This window comes from Chiloscyllium plagiosum, chromosome 27 (genome assembly GCF_004010195.1).
Source record: "Chiloscyllium plagiosum isolate BGI_BamShark_2017 chromosome 27, ASM401019v2, whole genome shotgun sequence".
NCBI lineage: Eukaryota > Metazoa > Chordata > Chondrichthyes > Orectolobiformes > Hemiscylliidae > Chiloscyllium > Chiloscyllium plagiosum.
The window spans coordinates 6,735,062-6,761,611 of NC_057736.1; the positions used below are offsets into that span (position 1 = coordinate 6,735,062).

General features: G+C 43.7%; 1 protein-coding gene across 1 annotated transcript in view; it reads left to right on the forward strand.

Moving 5' to 3' along the window:
* Positions 1 to 1,595: 1,595 nt before the first annotated feature.
* Positions 1,596 to 26,550, forward strand: part of LOC122563500 (syndecan-3-like) — a 213,012-nt gene continuing 188,057 nt past the window's right edge. The window contains exon 1 of the mRNA XM_043717296.1: positions 1,596 to 1,922. Coding sequence (XP_043573231.1) covers positions 1,854 to 1,922 — 69 coding nt within the window. The 5' untranslated portion in view covers positions 1,596 to 1,853. The remainder of the gene's footprint in view (positions 1,923 to 26,550) is intronic.

Here is a 26,550-nt window from a genome sequence, read left to right on the forward strand (position 1 = left end):
GTGTGTGTGTGGGGTGTGTGTGTGTGGGGTGTGTGTGTGATTCAAAGCACAAATGGAACTGCCTAATGGCCACAATTGTTCCTAATTAGTCTGGATGGTCATTGGAGGAAAATATCTGGACATTGCAAACATCTCTCTTTCAACCACATCTTTTTATTTTTAAACTATTCATAATGGCACTGGATTGTGGTGACAATTGAAGCCTTTCACTGTAATTTGCCGTGTTGTTCATTGGAGAGGACAAGCAACAATACATCGTCATTGATTCCCACACAGGACCGAGTGTTGGAAAATGGAACCAGAATAATTGCACAGACTCAAAGGGCCGAAGGGCCATTTTCTATGCTGTGGAGCTGGGTGATTCAAACCATCCATTTACCTTCAAAACACCTATCAATGGAAGTCAAGATTTTCCAACCTTGTGTCCTCGTCATTCAATCCCCCTCCAAAAGGAAGGACAATGGTCTAAAGCTCAGGACATTCTTTCACTCATCCAGTCAGCGGTGCCCTTTCCAAAGAGGGCTCCCTTTAACCTGCTCTGCTCCACATCCCTGTGATATTTCTCCCTCAGGTCCAATCCCCTTTTGAATCTCGGCCAAAGTGACAGAAGCCCACTCAAACAAAAAGGAAGAGTTAGCAGGTTTGCAACAGACGGGAGGAGAAATTACTCCTCTCAAAGGGAAGTGTATCTATGGAATGCGCTGCTCAGAGAGCGGTGAATGCCAGGATATTGGGTACATTCAAGGAGGAGGGAGACAGAGTTTTAATTAGTAATGGGTTGAAGACTGTGGAGCGCGGGATGGAAAATGGAGTAAAGGCCAAGCTAAGGTCAGCCATGATCGTATTAAATGGCAGTGCAGGCTCAAGGGGCTGAAAGACCTACTCCTGCTCCTAGTTCTTGCTAGACCTGAGCCATTATCTTGCTTTCTCTCCACAAATACTGCCAAACCCACTGAGTTCCTCCGGCACTTTCTGTTTTTTAAAAATTAAATTTCAGATTTCCAGCATCGAATCTTCTGATTTTAATGCACACAAAAATATTGGGGATACCCGAACTTGTAAATGAAAACAGAAAATGTTGGGAATATCAGGACACCTGTCAGCAACTGAGGACGAGAGAACAGGGTACTAATGAAAGGTCTCCAAACTCTCTCTCTCTCTCTCCTTCTCCACTGCCCAGTCTTCCATTATTTCATCCGAGGGAAATCTTAGTGCATTTGAGGGAGACAGAAAGTCTTGTTGAAAATAAATAGTTCTGCGTTGATGATGAGTTTCATGCAATGAAGCTGGACCTCAGTCTCAATCGTTTTGAAAACCGCTGCTGAAATGCTGGAAGGTCTGAAGATTAAACAAAGAAAATCGCAGGAAATATTCACCAAGCCCTCTTGCACAGACGCTGGGCTACCTTAGACAGCAGAACTGATTTCTTTATATTAAGAAAAAGACTAATAAGCGAAGGTTATCCGTAGTGTGGATAAATGTCGAGCCTGCAGAGGGCAGGTTGGATTGCTTACAATTCCTGGTTGAGCTCTCTCTCCATCCGGAGTGAGTTAGGGGCGGATCATTACTGAGAGAGAAAAAGGGAGGTGTTGGGGGGAGTGCTGAGAGCAGTCGGTGGAGACAGGGAGAGAGTGAGGAGGACTCGGATCAATAGTGCTGGTGGCTGCGGATCGCTGACTTTGATCAGAGAGAGAGAGAGGGGGAAGAGAGCGGAGTGAAATCGACGAGGGGCCAGCTCCATCCTGATCAGAGACAGAAATAAAGAGAGACAGAGTCAGAGAGGAGGCTGCGCCTTCAGTAGGACTCTACAGCAGACGATCCGCTCTCCATCCCCTGCCTGTGTGTGTCACACCATGGGCAGACTCCCAGTGCTCTGCCTCTGCCTCTGCCTCCTCAGCTCCAGCCTGTGTCACATTGGAATGGTGAGTGTCAGCTCCCTCGCTGCTGGGGAGGTGTGTACACCGGCGAGGGGTTTATTGTTGCTGCAGGATTGATTCGGAATGGAGCCTGTGTTTTTCTCTGTCTGTCTGTGTCTGTGTTGGGGAGTGGAGGGGGTTTATTCCTCACAAACAGGAGAGCAAACTGTCACAGTGACACAAGTGGCTGATGCCTTTGATTTCCATGGTCTTTTACATTGGGAACCGAGCCCCCCTTCCCGGGGGGGGGAAGCGTGCTCTGCACTCCCAGGTGGGTCTCTGGTCTGTTTCATTGTGGATTACTCTCTTCACTCCCGCATGTTTTCCATTCCTTCTGTGTACCCCAGCATCTTCCACTTCTCTCTCACCCTCTTTTTCTTCCCCTGGTCTCCATTGCTCCCTCAATCTTCTCTTTCTCTCTCACCTCTTCCATCTCTCAGTCCTTCTCTCTATCTTCTGTGCCTTCTCCTCTCACCCCTCCCCTTCTACCTTTCATCTGCTCTCTCTGCTATCCATTATTCTCTCTCATCACTGGGTCTCTTGCTCTTGTTCCCTCTCTCACTATTTCAATCTCTCTCCCTCACTCTCACCTCCCTCTCTCACACACTATATCTCTGTCACCCTCTCTCTCACTATCTTTTGCTCCCTTTCTCTCACTTACTGCCCTTCTCTCTCACTGTCTCTGTTTCTCTCTCTCACTATCTCAGTCTCTCTCAGTCACTATCTCTGCCTCCCCCTCTCTCACTGTCTCTGTCTCCCTGTCCTCTAGTTCCTGCTTTATTTGATTACATGCTGGTTATTAAAATTGAGATTCAGCAGGGTCACTGAGTTCATTGGGCAGAAACTGCTATTCCTCACCTTTGAGAGATTTCTATGTTTATGAGAGAATGTGAGATCTTCTTTATTTCAGAACAGTTAACCCTTGAGTGGCTGTGAATGGTTTGAAGATGTGTGCAGGATACTTGCAGGATGTTCATATTGGATTAACACTGGAGATGGCTCCTCAGTAGATTGTGATGTGCTGAATGTTGTATTATGAAGACACACATCGTGCTGAGCTAGGAACATGTTGAAATCTCATGTCTGATATTAACAGTGGTCATAAACGTGGGTACTGGTGATAGCTCCGTGAGAAACATTCTGATATTTTGTGTCAAAGCTTCATGGGTTCAATCGCACTCCAGATATTTGAGCTTTTAACCCAATCCAGTGCAGTATTGAGGGGAGTCCAGTTTCAGGGGTGCTACCTTTCAGATAAGACTTTACACTTAGGTCTCATCTGCCATTTCAGGTGGTTGTGGTTGATCCCACAATAATTCGCAGAGGGATCAATGCTCCCTCCTAGTAGTCTGGCCTGTAATTGTCCCTCAATCATCATTAAGGCATGATTCGGAGATGCCGGTGTTGGACTGGGGTGTACAAAGTTAAAAATCACACAACACCAGGTTATAGTCCAACAGGTTTAATTGGAAGCACACTAGCTTTCGGAGTGCGCTCCTTCATCAGGTGATAGTGAGCGTCGCTCCGAAAACTAGTGTGCTTCCAATTAAACCTGTTGGACTATAACCTGGTGTTGTGTGATTTTTAACATCATTAAGGCAGACAGACTGACCAGGACATGATGAGCCAAATGGTCTCCTCCTTTGTCATAAGGATTCTGTGATTATCTCGGAGGTGTGGAATCTTGCTGTGTGAAAACCAGCAGGCACAATTCCCTGAATTACAACAATGTATACACTTCAAAAAGTATCTCCTTATCCATAGAAGGACTTTGGGACATTGAGGTTATATTAAAAAATTTCTTCCTTTACTGAAAGATGAGGAGATAGTGAACCACAATAACCTTTCCTTTCTCCACCCCTGAAAAAAAATCAAATTTAATAAAAATTTGATGATGTAGTGGCTAAGCCCTGAAGACGATGATTAAAGTAGCTACCTATTGTCACTGGCTGGAATCTCACTTGAATGGAAATATACCTGGGTCTCAATACAGAGTCTGTTGGGTCTAAATAAACCAACTGAGTGCTCCATTGTTCTTTATCCTTCCTTAATTAATATCCAACATAGTCCCGTTTGAGAGACTGACCTCATCCTGCTTGGAGCAGCTTGGTGATGTCTGGCCGAAATTGTGTTAGATCTACAGCTGGATTACGAGATTTCTATATATGAGTACAACGGTGCAGCTAAATGCTGTCCGCTGAGTGTGCTGTTCTGACTGGCTCCCTGTGTGTGTAATATACTGATGTTTAATTCAGGCCCATAATTCAAGCTTCTGTTGCACCATCAGATGATTCATGTCTGAGGAAGTACAGGCCCAATTGTACTGGCATCAGTCCAAAGTTACTGTACTCTAGTTGACCTCAATAACCTATGCTTTATGAGCCTGTGTGGGCTATATTATGTGACCAAGTGTCTATATTTCAGTCCCACCTGTAACCTATAAATGAGATCAAAATCTGTTTATTACATTTGTAGCAACCCACCTGAGGAAAGACTGTGTCACACGTCGTAAATCCCTCACCCATTAAAATGTTTCAAAGCCACTGCAAGCAGAATTTTCTTCCCATGGGGCTTCTCAACTCCTCGTGTCAATGTTGACCTCACCCGTCATATCTGAAGCGAAGGCAAATGGACAGTGGGCCCCACCAGACTGACCCGGGGCAGGGGCCCACTTTAAATTTGTGATTCCCAGTTGCCTTCATGTTACACCAAGTTTCTCCCTCTCCTGCTGGTCATTTGTCAATAAACCTGTAGCTTTAATTGTGTCGGCACATTGTGCAATGTTACGTAGAATCAGCATCTTCTGCATGTGGTCACTACTGTTGGAAAACAAATAAAACCAGACCTGAAACAGACAAATCTGATCCTTGAAGATTGTATTCTAATGGCGGGTAGGCGAAAGCGAGGACTGCAGATGCTGCAGATCAGAGTCGAGAGTGTGGTGCTGGAAAAGCACAGCAGGTCAGGCAGCATCCAAGGAGCAGGAGGATCAACGTTTCGGGCATAACATTTTGCCCAAAACGCCAATTCTATCTAATAGCAGGTGTCTATTTCAATGCAGGCACTCCCAACATTTATATGCTGTTTTAATTTCAAAGCTATTATATAGAGAAAGAAATGAGAATATTTTATCCACAATTCAACACCATTTCCTTACTCTCTTTCTGGAAGTTCCTTTCTTGACCATTTCAAATTATTACTTCCCTTGCCTGTTCTCTTTCTCTCTTCCTCTCTCCTGAAGTCACTGATTGACGTTGGAGTGTGTGTTGGAGATGTAAATATATTTGCGGCTTCATCTCTCCCTCATCAGCTTTACAGAGTGTATGTAGAAAGGATACTTCTGTGGAGCGATCTTTCCGATAAGCTCTTTGTTGGATGCATTTGTGTTATTTCTGTATGGAGTGACCAATGGAGTGGCTGTCTGGCTACTTGACCATGGAGGCCATCACAGGGCAGCCTGATCTAGTCTTCGTTGTGCATCCACACAGCAATAATCTTCAGTAAAATGATAATCAGGCAATAGCCAGGAGTGGGAAACCTGATGAGCTTTCAACTTGCACTCAAATAGCTCTCTGGCCATGGCCATGGCTATCCTGGCTGAGGGTGGAAAACTCACCAAAGGCAAAAGATTGACTCTGGGACTCACTGAGCAGCATAGCTCAGTTACATGGATGGCATGGTGGTTCAGCGGTTAGCACTGCTGCCTCAACAGTGCTAGCAATCTAGGTTCGATTCCAGCCTCGGGTGACTATCTGCGTGGTGTTTGCACATTCTCCCTGTGACTGCGAGGGTTTCCTCTGGGTGCTCCAGTTTCCACAGTCCAAAGATGTGCAGGTTAGGTAAATTGCCCATAGTGTTCAGGGGTGTGTAGATTAGGCGCACTTGTCAGGGCTAAATTTAGAGTAATGGGAAATGGGTTTGGGTGGGATACTCTTCAGAGGGTCGGTGTGGACTTGTTGGGCTGACGGGCCTGTTTCCACACTGTAGGGATTCTAAGGATGCTAGGAGTGGGGAGTTTTGGTCAGGGTGGGATGCTATTCTAGAGGGTTGGTATGGGCTGAATGGCCTCTTTCTGCACTGTAGGGATCCTATGGTAGGCGCTGCCATATCCCTGCAAGTCATCACAGTGCTTCTGTATGGAAAGTGTCAGAGCCTTAGTCAGTGTAGAAACATTGTTGTGTTTTCACCCTGACTCCCCAGTCCAGGTCTGCACCCCATTGCAGTGCTGTAGTGACAAGAAGGGCTGTCTTTCTGGTGAGAGACCAAACCAGGGCACTGTCTGCTCTCTCAGGAAACCGCATGCTGGGATTTGGAAGGTGAGCAGGAGAGTTCACCCACGCCAATAATTATCTGTCCCGTAGAGCTAAATAAACAAGTTAATCAGAGCAGTATCTCATTTCAGTTTGATATCTCACTATACTCAAAGTGGCTGCAGTCTTTTTTCAATTACATCAAATCAAGCTAAAATTACAATGTCAATATTCATTTCATTGATGAAAAGATGCTTTGGAAAATCCTAATGTTGTGAACGATGCAGGTTCTTCCATTCTTTCTGAGGCATACAACAAGGGGTCAGTGAAATTCAAAATGAGAACGTGTTAATTGAATGAATATTTGGTGGAATTTTGTGGCAAATAGTTGAGTTTAAAGCTTGCATACTCATAAAAATATGTAAAGAAGTATAAGTGTGTAGATTACTGTGAAGCAATGGGCCAACAAGAGACTCACTATAGAGTCTGAACAAAGGGTGTGACAATTGTACAATTAAAAATATAGACAAACAGTATTGCTCTCCTGTGAGAGCTGTTCCTATCCATTAACAACCTGAGCTCTCATTGGATTTATGCTGTCATTTGTGTTTAACTGGAATATCTGTAAATGCCTGGGAGTGGGGGTAGGAAAATCAATTTCGGCCTTTCTGGGATTAAATTAGCAGAAACTGTAACTCTTACTGAGGTTTCAAAGATGCAAACTCACATCAATATTAGGCACGTTATCGTACTCAGTAGGGGATTGAAGACATTCCCCCATTTGCACAGCAGACTTTCATGAGTCAATCATTGTGGGCATTGATTTTTTTCACTTTTGAGGAACAGTGACTTGTATTGAAACTTTTTCATCCAAGATTCTGCTGTTTGAATCTTAACCAAGTCCCATTTATCCCTGTGGAGAAAGTGAGGTCTGCAGATGCTGGAGATCAGAGCTGAAAATGTGTTGCTGGAAAAGCGCAGCAGGTCAGGCAGCATCCAGGGAACAGGAGAATCGACGTTTCGGGCATAAGTCTGATTCCTGAAGAAGGGCTTATGCCCGAAACGTCGATTCTCCTGTTCCCTGGATGCTGCCTGACCTGCTGCGCTTTTCCAGCAACACATTTTCAGCCCATTTATCCCTGTGCCTGTTGACCTATACTGGCTCCCGGTCCAACAATGATTTTATTTCAAAGTTCTCCTCTTTGAGTTCAAATCCCTTTATGGATCCACACCCATCCCTACCACTGCAGCTTTATCCAATCCTTCACTCCTTTCAACTTTCTGCCTTCTTCCAATTCTCGAACTCTTGATAATTCGCCATTTATTTCACTTCACCATTCATGGCCATCTTTTTCAGCTATCCTAGGTTCTCAGCTCTGAAATTTCTCCCCTAACTCACTTCAGCTCCTTTACCTCTACCCCCACTTTTGAAACAATACTTAAAATCTTTCATTATGATCGTAGGGAAATGTTCAGTTTGATGGGGTCCACTGTCCATTTACCTTTGCTTCAGTTTTGAGGGAAAAAGTCAGTGTTGATGTGGGGAGTTGAAAAGTCGTAGGAAGAAAGACTGTCTTTCAGTGGCTTTGAAACAGTTTGCTGGGTGAGGGATTTATTATGTGTGAGGTAGTTTTGGTCAGAGAGGTAAATTTTAATTCATCCTTTAGCAATATCTCTTCGCGTGGCTCAGTGTGAAATTTTCTTTGATAATTTCTCCAACGAAGTGACTTTGTATCTTCTGTCAGTGTCAAATTATTACACAGAATCTTTTAATGGCAAAAATATGAGTTCAGAGTAGGCTGCTGAGGTAAAGAAAGGAACAAGAACTTGCCTTTAAACAGCACTTTTCATGTCCACAATGAGCTATCCAGCCAATAAAACAGTTCTGAGTGTGGATACAGTTATGATGCTGGGGAAAAATAGTAACCAATTTGAAGCTGCAGTGATCAGAAACGATGCCAATAACAAGACAATTTGTTTTGGTGATTTTGGTTGAAGACTAATTAGGATATTGGGGAAGGTGGCCTACTCTTTTTTGAAAAGCATGGGATCTTCTATATTCACTAGAAAGGCCTTACTTATGTGCTTGATTTGAAAGACAGCAGCTCAGACTGCAGCACTCTCAGTACTGACAGGAGAGTGGATCTCGTTTCCTCCTTCCTGCTCTCCCATTTTCTCCTTCTCACTGTCACCCATTTCCTCCTCCCTTCTCTATCTCCCCTGTTTCCACCTCACTTTTCTCTCCCCTTTCTGCCTCCCTCTCTCTCCTCCACGTGTACTCTTTTCCTACTTTTACCTCCTCGCTCTCTCTCTTTCTTTCTCTTTCTCTCTCTCGCTTTTTCTCTCTACCTCTCTTCCTCCCCCTTTTCTCTTCCTCTGTCCTTTGAAATCTGTTTTTATGCCATCCCAGAATTAAAGTATTTTGTAGGTTGTCCAGTACCAAGCTCTTGTTCTGAAGAAGGGTCACTGGACCATGAAACATTAACTCTGATTTCTCTCCACAGATGCCGGAACTGCTGAGATTTTCCAGCAATTTCTATTTTTGCTTCTGATTTCCAGCATCTGCAGTTCTTCCACTTTTTACCGAGCTCCTGTAGCCTTAGGAGTTGTATTTTTGTCGAGACTGTATGTAAATTGCTCTCTGACTGAAAATCAATACACCTGAAATCGATACTCAGAACCGTGCAGCTGAGGGAAGCCAGGTTGTGGCTGCCAATTTTTTTTCAGCACACTGTTTGAAATGTTTGGCTGTGTTCACAGGAAGTTGATGTAAATTGTGAGATAATTTGCAGACTGGGTCAGGGAGAAAATGAATCTCATTTCTCACAGTTTGAACAATCCAGCTCTTAACCTATTGACTGCACACAATATCATGTTCAGAGCCTTGTGGCAGCCTGGCCATTGGGTTTCAGAATAGACCGCTAGAGGAGCGAGCATGCGTCTGAGTCACCAGCATGTGAATATTAAGGAACTCAAACCCAGTGAGTGGCTGCATTTTTTGTCCGCTTTGCTGCAGACTAGGTCGATCGTGAGCCTAAAGGTTACCACACGCAGAGGCGGGGGAGAGGCAGAGATGTGTACCTGTAAACAGATGCCGGAGGACCTCTGCAGTTATCTTTAATCCCTCGCTTACACAGACTTCTATTGTAGGGCAGTCACTGCAGTATATACTGTTAGTAAACCAAATTCTCACTTTACCAACTTGTGTGTAAAAGGTCAGGTGTCAGACGACATGGGGTTACAGTCCAACAGGTTTATTTGAATCCTCAAGCTTTCAGAGGGCTGCTCCTTTGCCAGGTGGAGACAGGCGCAGAGGCACACTTCACCCTGATGAAGGAGCAGCGCTCTGAAAGCTTGTGTTTTCAAATAAACCTGTTGGACTGTAACCCGGTGCCGTGTGATGCTTGACTTTGTCCACCCCAACCCAACACCGGCATCTCCCTAACTTGTATGTAAGGGTCCATTTTTCCCACCATTCTTCTCCCTGTCCCCCAATCCATTTTCCTTCATTTATGTAGCCCACAGCAATGCTAAATGTTTTAACCAGTCCATGTGGCATACGCTGTGTATAGAAACCTCTCACACAGTCTCCTATTGGTTTTCAGTTTGTTGTCCAGGACTCGCTCACAAGTGCAGGCAGTTTGTGTACCTCCTCCTTACTGAGCTGTCATGTTGCTGCTGAGTAAAAACCGTGCTGGGAGGTCGCTCTATGACCTTTTTGACCCTGTATCCACCAGCAAAACTGGCAAGGATATGTGTGGGGTGGGGGAGGGGCGGGGGGCCAGATTGTTCTCATGTGGGTCAGCAACCCAGCTGGAAGAGAGCAGGAGGTGGGGGGCACCTGGGATACAGGGGCCTCAAGAAAGTCCGTCCCGAGTTGTACTGAGAGATCACATTAAAGGATTCAGGCTGTATGTGATTTTTGAGAAGATTTGTAGCTCAGGTTGAGGTTGAGGTTGTAAGTTTGCTCGCCGAACTGGAAGATTTGTTCTCACACGTTTCGTCACTATAGTGGGTAACATAATCAGTGAGCCTTCAGTGAAGCGCTGGTGCTCTGTCCCGCTTTCTATTTGTGTCTTGGTCTGTTATGGTGTGTGATATCACTTCCGGTCTTCTGGCTCTGATAACACCCGCCTTAAGAGACCAAGGCACATTAATAGAAAGCTCACTGATGCTGGTGGAAGTGAGGAGATCAGAGTCGAGAGTGTGGTGCTGGAAAAGCACAGCGGGTCAAGCAGCATCTGAGGAGCAGGAGAATCGACGTTTCAGGCAAAAGCCTGTCATCAGGAATTCCTGACCTGCTGTGCTTTCCCAGCACCACACTCTCTTCACCGAAAATGGTACCTAGCATGGTGACAAAATGTCTGAGAACAAATCTACCAGCTCAGCAAGCAAACTTACAACCTGATTCAGGCTGTATGTTGAAAAACACAACTGTGCTTTGGTTGGATCCATTCACGATACCTTGAAACCATTCAGTTTCTGTTTCTGTTTATTTCAAGCCTCCAGCATCTGCAGACCCTTGTTTTATTTCTTGTGCTATTGAGGTTACTTCCAGACTCAGGAGCTGTATGGCTTTATCAGTTTCAAAAGGAGAGAAAGTGGAGAGGAGATTCGATAGACATTGACATCATGTGGATAGATAGAAGCTGTTCACATTGATGACAGAATGGCAAGTACCAGAGGGCACCGACTTAAGGTGGATAACAAAAGAACCAAAGATTACTTGAGGAAACTCTCTTTCACACAGCATGCGGTTTGGTTTTGGAAGGTGCTGTCTGAGACTGTGCGGAGGCAGGTCAATCAAGCCTTTCAAAAGGGAATTGGCAAAAGCTGAAGAAACTGGGAAAGGATGGGAAATGGAGTGGGGATGAGAGGTAATGAGCCAGCATGGATATGACCGGCTAAATGGCCTCATTCTCATGCTGTTTCCATCTCTTGGTCTCTGGGAAAGTCCAGCCCACTCTGTGGAGGTTTATGGCTCCTGACAGGGTGGAGTTCGGTCCAGAGGCATGTTGTGTTGAAGCAGGAACTGCGAATCCACCAGGCTTGCACATGCTGAGCCCAGAAAACCTTGGCTTGTGTATTTTCCTACGATGGTCTGAACCATTTAGTGGAGAGGAATGCAGCTGGTTTTGGTGGTGGTTTGTAGGGATATACTGGTGGCAAGGGCGTCTTGTTTCATTATGCTGGTCAGAAGCTGATTAATCTGCAGCCTATCCATCACGTACAAGTCAGGAGTGTGATGCAATGCTCCCCACTCAGTTGGGTGAGTGCAGCTCCAACAACACTCAGAAAGCTTGATACCACCCAGAACAAAGCATCCATTTGATAGACATACTATCCATCACTTTCAATGACTCCCCACTTCACCACCAAAGCTCAGTCGCTGCAGTCCGCACTGTTGACAAGATGCACCTGCAGAAATTCATCAAAGATCCTGAGACAGCAACTTCCAAACCCATGATCACTTGCCTCTAGAATACATGGGAACACCACCTCCTGCAAGTTCCCCTCCAAGCCACTCACCATCCTGACTTAGAAATATATCACCATTCCATCAGTGTCGCTGGATCTGCCTCACAACATGTACCAACCACAGCAGTTCAAGATGACAGCTCACCACCACCCTCTCAAGGGCAATTAGGAATGGCGATAAGTGCTGGTTCAGTCAATAAAGAAAAGGTGCCTGAAATTAGGCTGGTGTTCACTGAAGTGTTACATTCTTTTGGGGTATTTGATAGGCCTGGGGAGGCCATATGTTCACTTTATTCCACGTGGATCATAGTTGCATGTAGGATGGGTTGTGTTTCAGGAATTAGTTTCTTTACCCAAGTGATAATTAATACAGTTTTACTTCCTTTGCTCCCCTTCCTTGGGTTCTGGGCCACAGTCCTACAGAGGTAGTGCCGATCTTCAAGGGATAGCCAGTAATTTAATTTAATTTCTTAATCTCTGTTAACATAGTCTGAGAGCAGGATATTCAAACATTCTATTTTGCATTATCTTCAAACTTTTTATTGATTGTCAGAACATCAGAGAGTCGTGCAGAAATTGTTGACGGCTCACTAAGCATCATCTAATCAGACTAACAAATTGTTTTTTATCACTCATGGGAAGGAGGGGTTGGAGTGTAATGAGTTAAAGCAGACTGTGTAATATGTTAATTTGACTCATTATCCAACAGCACAGGAAGTGATAAAGTGGTCTTGTTCTCTCTCTCAGGCTGTTGGCAAGATGAAATCACAGTGAGGTCTTCTTTTAGAAAAGTTAATGTTTTCATCGAGTCATGTGGCAGTACACAATGTGTGTTGCTGACAAAGACATATTTTTGACTTGCACCCATCAGGACAATTTGCAAGAATACCAATGTAAAGAAAAAAGAGCTTTTATAACATATGAGAGGAGCACACTGGTTGGTTCACAAGTGGACTCTGATTAGCAGAGGCTTTGCCATGGAGAGTGTATCATTAATATGATGACTGGCAGTTAACTGCCGAACTTTGCTTGTACTTAAGCTAGGCAGATGAATTTGACTGCTCATGGCATTGACCTTTGGAAATGAACAAAATGTCTTTCTGCTGTATCGTTGAGTGGAAACAGGAGCAGTGTGTGCATATGTTCACTCTGTGTGCAAAGAACACAGTCCTGTTTATTAATATGCATAGCTTCCAGTTCACACAAGTGTACTTCATTGTCAGGCCCAAATTATAATCCTGAATCCTGAATTCATTGTCAGCATAATTCTTTATGGCATTCAGGTTCATTTCTGTTTTCCTTACCTCAGCTATAAATATTCTTTAGCAGCACAATTCGACCAAAAATGTGTTTGGGGATAGTTGTGGTCGGTAACCAATGCTGAGTGTGCGGGGGTGAGATCAGGGTCATTACAGACCACACGTCAAGCCCCAGTGCCCTAGCATTGGCAACTTTGATTCTGCAAGACACCGGCCGCCCACAAGAGAACTGTATCATACCTTTCATGTGTGAATTAACCCAGCTGGGAACCTCAGCCCTGGTGTCTTTGCTCAGGGAGTCTGAACTGCTGCACTCTTTCACCTGCCTGTTATGGTCTGGAGTGATGGGTGGTGGGAGTAGACCCTCCAAGATCCTTTCCACTGCATGCTGACCAGGAATCCCTTCCCACTCATATTGCCTGCAGTTGGGATGTGTTGGAAGGATTTTCAGGTTGTTCGTCCACATTACAAACACCATCTTCACTGCCTTTCAAATCCTGGAGTGGGAATTAAATCCAGAGATTCTGAACCAATGGGAAGCTATAGCTGCTCTGCTACTCAGTATGGACTCAGAACTGAAATCAATAACTGCTGCCTGACGTTATTTCATAATAATTTTACAATACTTTTCTGTAATTGACACTTTGTCCTCCTTGGCTAAAATCACCAATTCCCTTTTAAAGGTCATATTCTGTAATGTAATCGCTCAATTTGGTGATATATGATGCACAGACTGAACTGTGAACAATACCCTTTGCAAGAAGTAACCCAGAACATATTCATCTGTAAGTCACCTATTTCCAGCAACCTCTTTCCCCTCAGGCCTGCCCTACTACCCTGCAACATCCTTTGAGTGCTACACTGAGCTTCAAAGCAATGCCGTTTCTGCTTAGTTCCTACAAGCACTTACACTTGCAAAAATAATGAGACTCTTCAAAAAGATGTTAGCACTTACTATTGAACCTTTTCCATTTGCACATCGTTGTTGGTATGAAATAATAATTCAGGATAGCAATTATTTCGATCCCTGCTCCTTTCTCACCCATGCAGCTGGGGATTATTGCCATTTTCCTGGAAGTGTAACAAATGGTCCTGGAAATCTTGCATTGAATTTAATCTGCATCCTGATTTAAAATACATAGTGTTGACACTGCAGCGATCAGCCTGTCATGAGGTAAAGATGAATTTCCAATTGGAGATTGATGAGACTTACCCCTCAGTTTATTATGTGCCTCAGAGTAGTGTATCAGTCTAGTCACAGCTGTAATTGAAAATTTAACACCAAGGAGAAACATTATAGCAGTATCTTTTAGAAAAGCTACGTGTTGCTGATATTTTTTATCTTCTGACCAATTGGACAAACACAAGAATGCCAAATTTCCAATTGATCATAACAGGATCAAATGTGGACATTAAGAACCATACATCCCATTGTATAACTTATCATAATTGCTTTAAATTTGGCATTCTTGTGTTTGACCTGAGGAGTACACGATGAACATCTTCACCAGGACAGGACACTAGGCAGAGAGCATGAGAGATGGCAAAGATGGATGGTGTTTTCACAAACGCACGCGTACACACACACACAAACACCTACCCACATACATATATACACACATGCTTGCACATATAAACACACACAACCATCTACCTACACAAACCCACATATATACACAAAAACACACAGATATGCTCACACATATGAATATACACACCACACGCACACAAACTCACACACAAACATATACAACTAACACACACATGCACAAACACAGACAGACATGCACCTACAGACACACACCCATAGACACCCAGTTTTTGAATCCCCAACTCTGTTAAACCCCTTCAGGATTGTGGATGCTTGACTATTTCAATCACCTCTCATTCTTCTAAACTCTGGGAGAATATCGATGCAATTTACTGAGCCCCTCATCAGAGGATAACCCTCACATCTCAGGAACCAAGCCAGTCAATCTTCACTGTACTACCTTCTGTGCAAAGATATTCTTCCTTAAATATTGAAACTAACACTATAGTATTCATGGGATGGTACCCTCAAAGCTCTGTACAGTTGCAACAAGTAAAAGCCAAAGCACCATTTGCTTCTCTAATTTGTTTTTCTATCTGCGAGCTACTATTCAGTCTGAACTGTAATATTCTATGAATTGTTTTCCACTTTATTGTACCGTTCCCCTGTTCTGATCTAAATAATGGGATCGCTGTCTTTTGTTGACCAGAGACCAGGAGATGGGCATTGACTTTGAAATCTATGTTCTGAAGAGGTGGTGGCTGTCAGTTACTGCAAAAAAAACAATGTACTGTAGAAAGAAAAAAATTCAGAAAATGTTGGACACGTGTCAGGCAGTCTGTGTGGAGAGAGAGGGGAACAGTGTTCACCTTTCATCAAAACTGGAAGACATTAGAGGTTCAACTGTTTTTAATCAAATGCAGAAACAGGGAGTGTGGGAGAAACTGAAAGAACAAAAGGCTGGTTCAATTGCAGAATTAAAGAAATGATCTTTTGAGGCAAAAGGAGATGATAAAGGGACAACAAGGAAACAAAAGATGTGTCCAAGAGCATGTTTGCCGTGAAATCTAGTTTAATTGATCAACTTCTTTTTTCCTTTTTACTTAGAGCCTTACTCTTTGAAACTGAGTATTTTAAAAAGGCATACAGCATTAGGCAACTTGGGAAAGGAGAGCAGGCTAGAATTCAAATATCGATAATAAGTTAGGACATTGTTTGCTCAGGGTATTTCAGGGCATTAACACTGTTTGCTGCTGATGACCTTCTCTAGAATTCACAGGGGTTATTGGCCATGAGTTAATTCAGGAGCATGAACAAATAATCCCTCTGTCTTTACGAAATTCAGAAATAGCAGCAATCAGACATGTGACTCCTCAAGCTTGCTGCGATATAATCACGGTTAATCTTCCAGATGAAGACCGTTTTTCTCCCCTATCCTGACATCCATTGATTTTCTTCATGCCCAAGTATTTGTCAGTGTCAGTCTCGAATACACTCAACAATGAAACAGTTTGCTATCCTCTGGGGCAGACGATTCTGGAGACCCTGTGGAGTGAAGGCCTTTCTCTTCATCTTGAGTTCTAAGTGCTTGGCTCTCCATGCACAGGTGATCAGGCCTAGTTACAGATTCTTCAACCCATGGAAGTAGCCTCTGGGCATTTGGCCCATCGAGAGCATTTTATACTTTGCCAGGGGTTCATTTCTCATTTTTCTGAACTCTGGAGAACATGGGCCCCATTCTGCTTAATCCATCCTTGTGGTAAAACACTCTGATCCCAGGAATAAAAGCAAAACACTGTGAATGCTGGAAATCTGAAATAAGAGCAGAAAATCCTGGAGAAACGCAGCAGGCCTGGCAGTGTCTTGGAGAGAGAAACAGAGCGAATGTTTTGAGTCCAGTATATCTATTCTTTGGTTCTCTAAACGTGAACTCTGTTTTTCTCTCTCCACAGATGCTGCCAGACCTGCTGAGTTTCTCTGCTTTAGTTTCGGATCTTCAGCATCCGCAGTTTGTTGGTTTATTAAATGGAAAGGTCCAGCATCCTTTTGTCTTACTTTGACAGAGATTCAAACAACGTTGTACAGAAATCTTTCCAATTCTCCCCACTTAGTTCAAATTTTAAGGTTATAGAATGACTTGATGAGCAATATATTCTTAGCAGAATTTATTTTTAAAAAAAGGAATTGGTGAATCATGGTTCTGTTTGTCTTTTCTCCTATCCTCATTCCTGAGAGTTCGATAATGGACATCCTTTGGATTGGTCCATATTTACAGGCATGTACAGTCATATAGCACAGGAACAGACTCTTCAGTCCAACTAGTCCACATAGAACGTGTTCCCAAACCAAGCTAGTCCTACTTGCCAGCATTTAGCCCATATCCCTCCAAACTTTTCCTATTCATGTACTTATCCAAATTTCTTTTAAATATTGTAACTGTGCCCACATCCACCACTTCCTTTGGCAGTTCATTCCGCACATCAACCACTGGTTGTAACAAAAAAGTTGCCCCTCAAGTCATTTTTAAATCTTTCTCCTCTCATCTTAAAAATATGCCCCCTGGTCTTGAAATCCCTCAGCCTAGGGAAAATACATCTGCTATTCACCTTATCTCTGCCCCTCATGTCTCAGACCTGCTGCAGTGCTCCAGTGAAGCTCAGCACAAACTGGAAGAACAACACCTCATTTTCCACTTGGGAAAGTGAGGGAGGAACACTGTGTGAGGGGCCTTTTGGAAATCTGAGACTAGAATGGGTTCAGGCAAGAGTATGTTCAAATGTTGAAATGGGAACAGTAAACAGCGGGTGCAGATTGCTGAAGTCTATGTGGTGAATGTTTTAATGTGATTTGTAAATGGGTTCCTTTTTAAATGTGTTGACACTGTCACTCCACACTCTGAAGGAATTGTTCTAGTCTCTTGTGATTTATCAATGAACTACAACAGGGTTACTATAGTTAATTAATTCACTGTAACTGCCAAATTACTAGTTCATTGATAATATTGTTAAAACTCCTAAATCTGGAAGTTCTTGCTGGATTTTTCCATTTTAAACTTCCTGTACCCAGCTGTATAATGCAAACATGTCATTATATAACCAAGTCCTTCCAGTAATTTTACTACATTGTCAACTACAGTGTGTCAGCTTTATATAGAGACTCTACTACAAACACCAATCTAAGAATATAGAAGGTAAAGTCACCATAGTGCCATTAGACTACAGGGCTACTATTCCGTTTCGAGAGAGATGACTAGTGATAGTTTAACCTAAGGGTCACCACACCTCAGGTGAGGGGAGAGGTTAAGGAGGAGAATCTTTCATCGTAACCTCAGCCAGTGTGGGAACTAAACACTCATTTCCAGCATTATTCTACATCACAATCCAGCTATCCAGCCAACTGAGCTAACTGCACAGAGTTTAGACAGTTTATAGCTCAACCACCAATGGCAGAGTGGTTAAAATCAGTGACACATAACAGTGCACAACAAATTTATCTTTAGTGTTGTGGGGTTTACAGAGATAGAGAGGGGTGTAGGGGCTGGAGGAGGTTACAAAGATAGAGAGGATTGTAGGAGATGAAGAAGATTATAGAGTTAGGAGGGTTATGTAGCTGGAGAAGATTCCAGAGATAGTGAGGAGAGTAGGGGCTGGAGGAGGTTTCAGAGATACAGAGGGTTGTGTGGTTGGAGGAGGTTACAGAGATAGAGAGGGGTGTAGGGGCTGGGCAAGGTTACAGAGATACAGAGGGTTGTGTAGTTGGAGGAGGTTACAGAGATAGAGAGGGGTGTAGGGGCTGGACGAGGTTACAGAGATACAGGGGATTGTGTGGTTGGAGGAGGTTACAGAGATAGCGAGGGATGTAGGGGCTGGACGAGGTTACAGAGATACAGAGGGTTGTGTGGTTGGAGGAGGTTACAGAGATGGAGAAGATAGAGAAGGCTGTGGGCTGAAGGAGGTCACATGAGATGGGGAGACATGGGAAAAAAACACAAAGCAGACCTAAGGGACCCTCTTGTAGCACAGGTGGTAGTGACCTTACCCCTGGACTGGGAGGGTGGATTCACATTCTACTTACTCCAGAGGTGGGTATTAACATCTCTGAACAAGTCGGTTGGAAAATATAAACAAAAACACAAAGCAGTTCTAGTGGTAGTTAATAGTGATAAAAAACAGTATGGTAGTTCAGTGGAAGAAAAACCGTTCAGTTGAATGTGAAAGCACTTCTGGATATAAAAAGAAACAAAACAGATGCAGGGTTTGTGCTGCTCTGAAGGGGCATCACATATAAATTATTCAGTTGAAAATACCAGTGATTAATTGATGGAAAACAAATACCTTGGAGATTTGGTGATGAGGAAATACACCATTTAGGTGTGTGTGATAACACTTTCTAGCTATTAAAAAAAGCAGGATTGGGCCTGAACTCGGTCCCAGGCTGGGAGAATCTATGTATGCTATGCTATGCGGCAGTATTCAACCATGAATGCTGTTCCTTTCCAATCAGGTTTCCTGAGTTATTAGAGAAGATTTGGAGCAGGTTACAGAGATAGGGATGGGCAGGTTGGGGAGAGATGGAATAACATGGATGAGAATGAGGTGCTGCTTATGTGAGAGCTAATGTAGTTCAATAAGCCCCTGGATGATAGGGTGAGCTTGGTGTGAATCAGCACATGAGCAGCAATGTTTTGGGTGACCCTAACATTTGTGCTGTGCATTAGGATTCCCATGCAGGACTGGTGGAAAACTGACTGACTAACAGAGTATTAAGTTTGCCGTGTGTGTCATACTCTCCTTATGTGGGCATCCCATTCCATGGTGCTACATTTCTCGCACTCAGGGAGTTTCCTGAACTCCAGAGTTTCAGGTGCCCATAGCTATACATATAGCATCAGCCTGCAGGAAAGCTGCCTTAGGGTCAGAAACAGGAATCACCTACTATCCACCAGAACCTATCTGTATATGGGTGTACATTTCTCTCTGTTACACCCCTGAGCTCAGTCAGCGTATTAATTTACTGACTTTAATTTAAAAACAATGGTGGTGCATGGGCTTTTATTTTTGATAAAATATTCGATATTTTTACTGTTATGTAAAGAGATGGCATTTGTTCCAGTATTTGCACAGGATAAGGGTGGCTATAGCCAGTAATGAGTCTTAAATTGAGCATTTTAATGGGATGTCAAAATCTTGGCAATCCTCTGTAGTATGAAGCAGAAAACACGTTGGAAATGCCAATGTTTGTCCAGCCAACTCCAACCACTGTTCAATAACAAAAACAGAAATTGCTGGAAAAACTCAGCAATGATCCTTCGTCAGAGCTGGACCTGAAACATTAACTCTGCTTTCTCTCCACAGATGTAGCCAGACCTGCCGAGTTTTTCCACCAATTTGTGTTTGTGTTTCTGTAATTCATTCGGCTTTTTGTCCACTGTTCAATAAATAGTTTATGTTCTGCTCAAGTTCCTAATGAAGGGTCCAGAATATTCTCGGTTGGAATAGACCACAGCAGACAAGCAAAACAATTAGATTGACACCTATTCCAACACCACCCCACCTGCCATCCAGTCCCACCATGTCCAGTTGGTATATCTCATTTCTTTTCCTCTATCATTGGTGGCCATGTCTTTTGCTACCCAGATTCTTAAGCTGAAAACAGCTCGGACTTTTTGTTTCCAAAAGCCAACTTCCTCAAGTCAACTTTTTGACACCAATCTAAACATCTCCTTTTGTCTCAGTGTCAGACATTGCAAATAATAACCATCATGTGAGGCTCCTTGGGATGTTTGGTGCTGCGAAGGGTACAATATAACGACAGATTGTCCTCACAACTGACCCCTGCTCAGGTACTGTTTCTCAGGTGTCAATCATTGCAGGTGACTTGGTTGATGTTATCAAGATATCCAGGAATGGGAAGGTTTCAGATATAAAAATAATCTGGAAAAGATGGGATTTTTTTCATTGGAGTGTAGGAGGTTGAGGGGTGACCTTATAGAGGTTTATAAAATCATGAGGGGCATGGATAAGGTGAATGACAAGAGGCTTTTTCCCAAGGGTGGAAGAGTTCAAAAGTAAGCGTCATATTTTCAAGGTGAGAGATTTAAAAAGTACATGAGGAGCAATATTTTACACAGAGAGTGGTTAGTGTGTGAAATGAACTGCGAGAGGAAGTGCATGCAGGTACAGTTACAATGTTTAAAAGGCATTTGGATAAGTTCAAGAACAGGAAAGGTTTGGAGGGAAATGGGTCAAGAGCAGGCAGGTGGGGCTTGTTTAGTTTGGGAACATGGTCTGCGTGGACTGGTAGGACTGAGGGGTCTGTTTCCATGCGATATGATTCTATATTAATGGGACAGGTAGAGTACATCGAGAACTATTCCTACTGGCTGTGGAATTTAGAACTAGGAGACTTGTCAGTGAAAAGTGAAATTAGGAGCCACTTCACACGAAGAGAAGTGGAAGTTTGGAACTGTATTCTGAAATATGCCATCACAAAACATCCCAAGGTGCTTCATGTGATGGTTATTATTTGCAGTGTCTGACACTGAGGTGAAAGGAGATGTTTAGACAGGTGTCCAGAAGTTGTATTTTGAAAATGGCGATTGGTGCCAGATCAGCTGTAATGAAACTGAGATTGATAGGTTTTTGTCAACCAGATGTATTGAGGGATATGGGAGGATGGTGGATTGATGGAGTTTGGGGATCTATCAACTGTGATCTCATTGATTGGCAGAACAGGATGTTGCCTGCGATGGAGCAACTGTTTTTTATTCACTCATGGGACATGAGCATCACTGGCTGGACCAGTGTTTATTGCCCATTCCCAGTTGCCCCCTTGGGAAGGTGGTGGTGAGCTGCCACTTTGAACCGCTGCAGTCCATGTGCTATGGGTAGGCCCACAATGCCCTTCAGTGAGGTGAGGGGGTGGGGGGGGGGGGGTGTTATTCCAGGATTTTGCCCTCATGACAGTGAAGGAATGGTGATATATTTCCAAGTCAGCAATGGTGAGTGGCTTAGAAGGCTAATGGAAGATCTGGTAGAAGTTTATAAGATTATGAGGAGCATGGATGGGGTGATAAAAAGTAGCTTAAACCTTTAGCCAAAGGGTCAATAACAGGGGACAACATTTTCAGGTGGAAAGCTGAAGGTTTGGAGGAGACTGAAGGAAGATTTTCTTCACCCAGAGTGTGGTGGGGTCTGGAATGCACTCCCTGGGACTGTAGTTGCAACAGGCAATCTCATAACCTTTAAACAACACTTGAATAAGTACGTGAAATATCACAACATTCAAGGCCTTGGGCATGGTGCAGGAAAGTGTGAGCAGTTCTTTTTGTCAATGTGGTCTCTCCTGGTCTTTGCTATGATTCAATGATTCCAACAGAATCGATAGACAGATTGGATACTCAGGTTTCAGTCTCTCAGGGGATTAAGGGAAATGGAGAGTGGGTGTGAAAGTGGAGTTGAACTTCCAGATTAGCCATGATAGTTCCGTGAGCTGCAGGGATCAGTCTTGCTCTTATTTCTCATGTTCCTACATTAAGCTCATGGGGCTGAATGACCTTGTCCCATTCCTACGTTCACAGCCTGTTAGTCCTGGCTGTCACAGCCATGAATCAAGGCCGGTATTTTGCATGGTGTTAGGGAAGGATAGCCAGCGCAGGTATTCACCCAGAAGCTGTACCCCAGCATGTGAGAATGACTTCAGGGCAGAATGGGAAATGTTGCTCTGGCTGGTCATGGTGGGAGAGCACTTATAAAGAGAGAAGGCATCGCTGTGTTCCCGGAACTAATACATGATTCAGAGCTGATTTATAGATGACTAACAGATGAATTTTCTGCACATCCATGGGCAAAGTGTACACTTTGATGTTCAAACTGCAATTTATTCTATCTGTACTTTGATGAGAAGGAGAAGCAGAACTGACAGCAGATGTGGAAGAGGATTAACTTTGGTGAAACTCAGTAAAGATTGAAGTGTTGAGGTGTCAGAGGCGTTAGTCTGAGCTCTTGATGAACTGTCTTGATCACAGCCTGCAAGATTTTTATCTCTTTCTGAACTGCCCCCATCTACTGCGATCATCGTGAAGACGTGACCCCTGTTCAGAGACGTCTCCTCAAGTAGCAACTGCCTTTACCCAATGAGTGATAGTATGGCCTCAGAACAGGATGAGCCCATTCAGCCCCTCAAGCCTGTTTGCTCCATTCAGTTACTGATCTCTACTTAACTCCAATTACCTGCTTTAGTTCTGTGACCCTTTGTGTAACCCAAATCCATCAATTTCAGCTTTGAAAATTCCAATTAATACCCAACCTCAACAGCGTTTTGGAAGTGAAACAGCTGACCTTCTGCTATCTGAAATTCTTCCTGACTTCACCGCAGAGTAAATGGTTTCGGTTTATTATATCTAGAAATGCTGTCAGACAGAGCCTCATGGCCTTTCCCACTAGCATATTTGGAAACGGTGACAATTTTCACCACCATCCGTAAATCACCCCTGTTTTCCAATGGATTAACTTACATGCAAAGCCTGTTAAGGGCAAACTTAATCCTCTTTCACATCTGGATAGCAAGGGTGAGGGAGAGGGAGAGAAAGAGAGAGAGAGGGAGGAGGCTAAAGCAAAATGGAATTGGAAGGCAAGGAAATGGTTTCTACCGTCCACTCCTTTGATCATCCCTTAATGAAATTTCGACATGGGAGAGACTATGTAGCCTGCCCTGATAATTGAACCCTTTAGTCCTTACAGCTCAGAAAGAGGCCATTCAGCTCATCTAGTCCACATTGACACTCTGAAGAGCATCTCACTCAAACCCACCCTCTACCCTAACCCTGAAACCATGCATTTACAATGGCTCACCCACCCAGCCAACACATCTTTGAACTGTGGGAGAAAGCTGGAGCACCTGGAGGAAGCTCACACAGACATCGGGACAACGTGCAATCTCTACACAGACAGTTGGCTGAGGGTGGAATTGAACTTAGGTCCATGGTGCTGTGAAGCAGTAGGGCTAACCACTGAGTCACCATGCCATTCCTGTTACGGTGTACTCCTGAAGCAATCCCCAAGGCCAATGTATTCTTCATGAGGGGTAGTATCCCAAGCTTCTGGTCCCACCACAGTCTACCCTAACTCTTTTCATTGAGATTGGGAATCCTCCCCAGTTCAACCAATTGAGATGTTTGGGATGCAGCGTTCTCTGGGAGGGGTTGTAGTCTTTCGCATGCTTCTCTCATTTCCCATGGTTTTAACATCACACCCTGACTTGACTCTCTGTTCATCGGACCTAATTTAAGGTGTTGAAACATAGGTCAGGCTTCTTTCTCACCTTCTTCAAGCAGATGTGAAGTGAAATATATTCCATCATGGTTCAGAAGCAGTTCATTCCAGCATGTCCACCCCTCAAATAAACCCCTAGCATTAGCAGAAATTCCAGTGACATTCCAAACCCCAAATTAAAGGGGGGAGATTTCTGTTTTGAATTGGATTGTCCTTGCATTAAATGAGAATTATTTTCAGCTTGTATAATGGAGAGACTGCATTCCAAATCTTCAAAGATTTCAGCATCTGGAAATACGTTTGAACTGCTTGGCATCAATTATTAATGTTTCCTGAAGAATCTGAAGTCGGATTATAACTGCATAGTAACTTTTCAGATCTGACGTGCTGTCGCTCCAAGTTAACAGGATCACATCACTCTTTCTCTGCAAGCTATCAGAGAGTTCAATAACGGACCTCAATCCCTTTAATGGAGATTCCAGTTTCATTTTAAAGTTTTACCTTTGTACACACGCTGTAATGAAAACATCACAGCATTGACAGCTTCAGGGAAGAAAACTGAATTCCTGAGCAATATTTGGCAGTTATGCAAACATCTCAATCTGCTGCATTTAAGCAAGCGTTCACATCCATCTTGGAATAGCCATGGCTGTATAGTTAGTCATAGAATCACACAGTGAGGAAGAGAATCTTTAGCCCACCGAGTCTGCATCGACAAAAGCTACAATAAATCTACACTAGTCCCACTTTCCAGCACTTAGCCCATAGCCTTCAATGTTATGAATAGAATAATCTTCAACTTCACTTTCCTGGCTTTTCCCTATCACCTTTGATTCCGTTATTGATTACAAATCTTCTATCCCCTCCTTGAATATACTTAATGACCTCAAAAGCCGTCTGTGGGAAAGAATTCCACAGATTCACCATCCTCTGAGAGACAAAATTCCTCCTCATCTCTGTCTCAAAGACAGTAAGTTTAGAGGAGATGAGAGACAAGTTTTTTTATACATGGGGTGGTCAGTGCCTGGACTGCACTGGCAGAGGAAGTGGTGAGACTGGTACAACAGCAATGTTTAAGAGACATCTTGTCAGATATATGAATAGGCAGGGATTAGAGGGATGCAGACGGCATAGAGGTAAAAGGTTTTTAGTTTAGAAAGGCATCGTGTGTCAGCACAGTGTTGGTGGGCTGAAGGGCCTGTTCTTGTGTTGTACTGTTCTTTGTTCATTGTTGTAAGGTGACCCCTTATTCTGAGATTACACCTTCAAGTTCGAGACTCTCCCACAAGGGAAGAAACCTTTTTGCTCAGCCCTGTCAAATCCTCTAATCCTCTCTGTTTCTATAAGGTCACCTCTGATAGTCACTGAAGGTAATGGTATAGGGTCTTGAGATTGTTTTCCTGGGGTTTTTCTTTGTGATTTGGTCAACACTGGTGGGGCAGTGATAATTGCTTTGTTTTCTATTTGTTCTCATTTCCTAATATTGGATTGCTCCTGAGAGTAGGATGGTGAGTCTCCTCAGTGAATCATTGCAGTCCTTATGATAATAGTCTCACCCTGATAGTGAGTATCTCATCATATTGGCCTAGTGATGATAGTGCTACACATGCTTTATCTCAAAGAGAATGGAGCATAAAAATGGGGAGGATTTGCTAAATCTGTACAAATCACTTGGGCCCTTTATGTAAGGATAGGCATACTGACATTGGCCCAACCTACTCAACTTCTCCTCAGAAGACAATCCTCCATACCTGGCATCAGCTGAGTGAATCTACTGGCATTGGAGACAGTCCAGAGAAGATTCACTCAGCTGATGCCAGGTATGGAGGATTGTCTTCTGAGGAGAAGTTGAGTAGGTTGGGCCAATGCCAGTATGCCTATCCTTAAATAAAGGGCCCAAGTGATTTGTACAGATTTAGCAAAACCTCCCTATTTTTACACAGGCCTCTCCAGCGTTGACCAAATTGCGAAGAAAAACTCAGGAAAAAAAATTCAAGACCCGACACCGATAGTTTCAGTGACTATTGAATTAACCAGAGCTACAGTGGACAATTTGTCTGATCAACTAATTGTTGTTTTGTGTCGTCATAGTCTTACCAGACCATAGGGGCTGCTCTCCCATTAGAGAGAAGTGACTGGTGGCAACTTAACCTGAGGGCCACCAGACCTCAGATGAGGGAAGAGGTTGGGAAGGAGAGTCCTTCATGGTAACCTCAAACCGGTGATGGGAATTGAACCCACGCTGGTGGCATCACACTGCTATACAAATCCAGCTAACTGAGCTAAAATGATTCCCCAATAAACTCATAACCCTGTCTCAGATTGAAGCATGATATGAGAGCACAGAACCAACAGCTTGTTGAGCCTCAAAGCTTAGTGCCGTTCATACAGTCATAGAGTCATAGAGATGTACAGCATGGAAACAGACCCTTCGGTTCAATCCGTCCACGCTGACCAGATATCCCAACCCACTCTAGTCCCACCTGCCAGCACCCGGCCCATATCCCTCCAAACCCTTCCTATTCATATACCCATCCAAATGCCTCTTAAATGTTGCAATTGTACCAGCCTCCACCACTTCCTCTGGCAGCTCATTCCATACACGTACCACCCTCTGTGTGAAAAAGTTGCCCCTGAGATCTCTTTTATATCTTTCCTCTCTCACCCAAAACCTATGCCCTCTAGTTCTGGACTCCCCGAGCCCAGGGAAAATACTTTGTCTATTTACCTTATGCATGCCCCTCATGATTTTGTAAACCTCTATAAGGTCACCGCTCAGCCTCTGACACTCCAGGGAAAACAGCCCCAGCCTGTTCAGCCTCTCCCTGTAGCTCAAATCCTCTA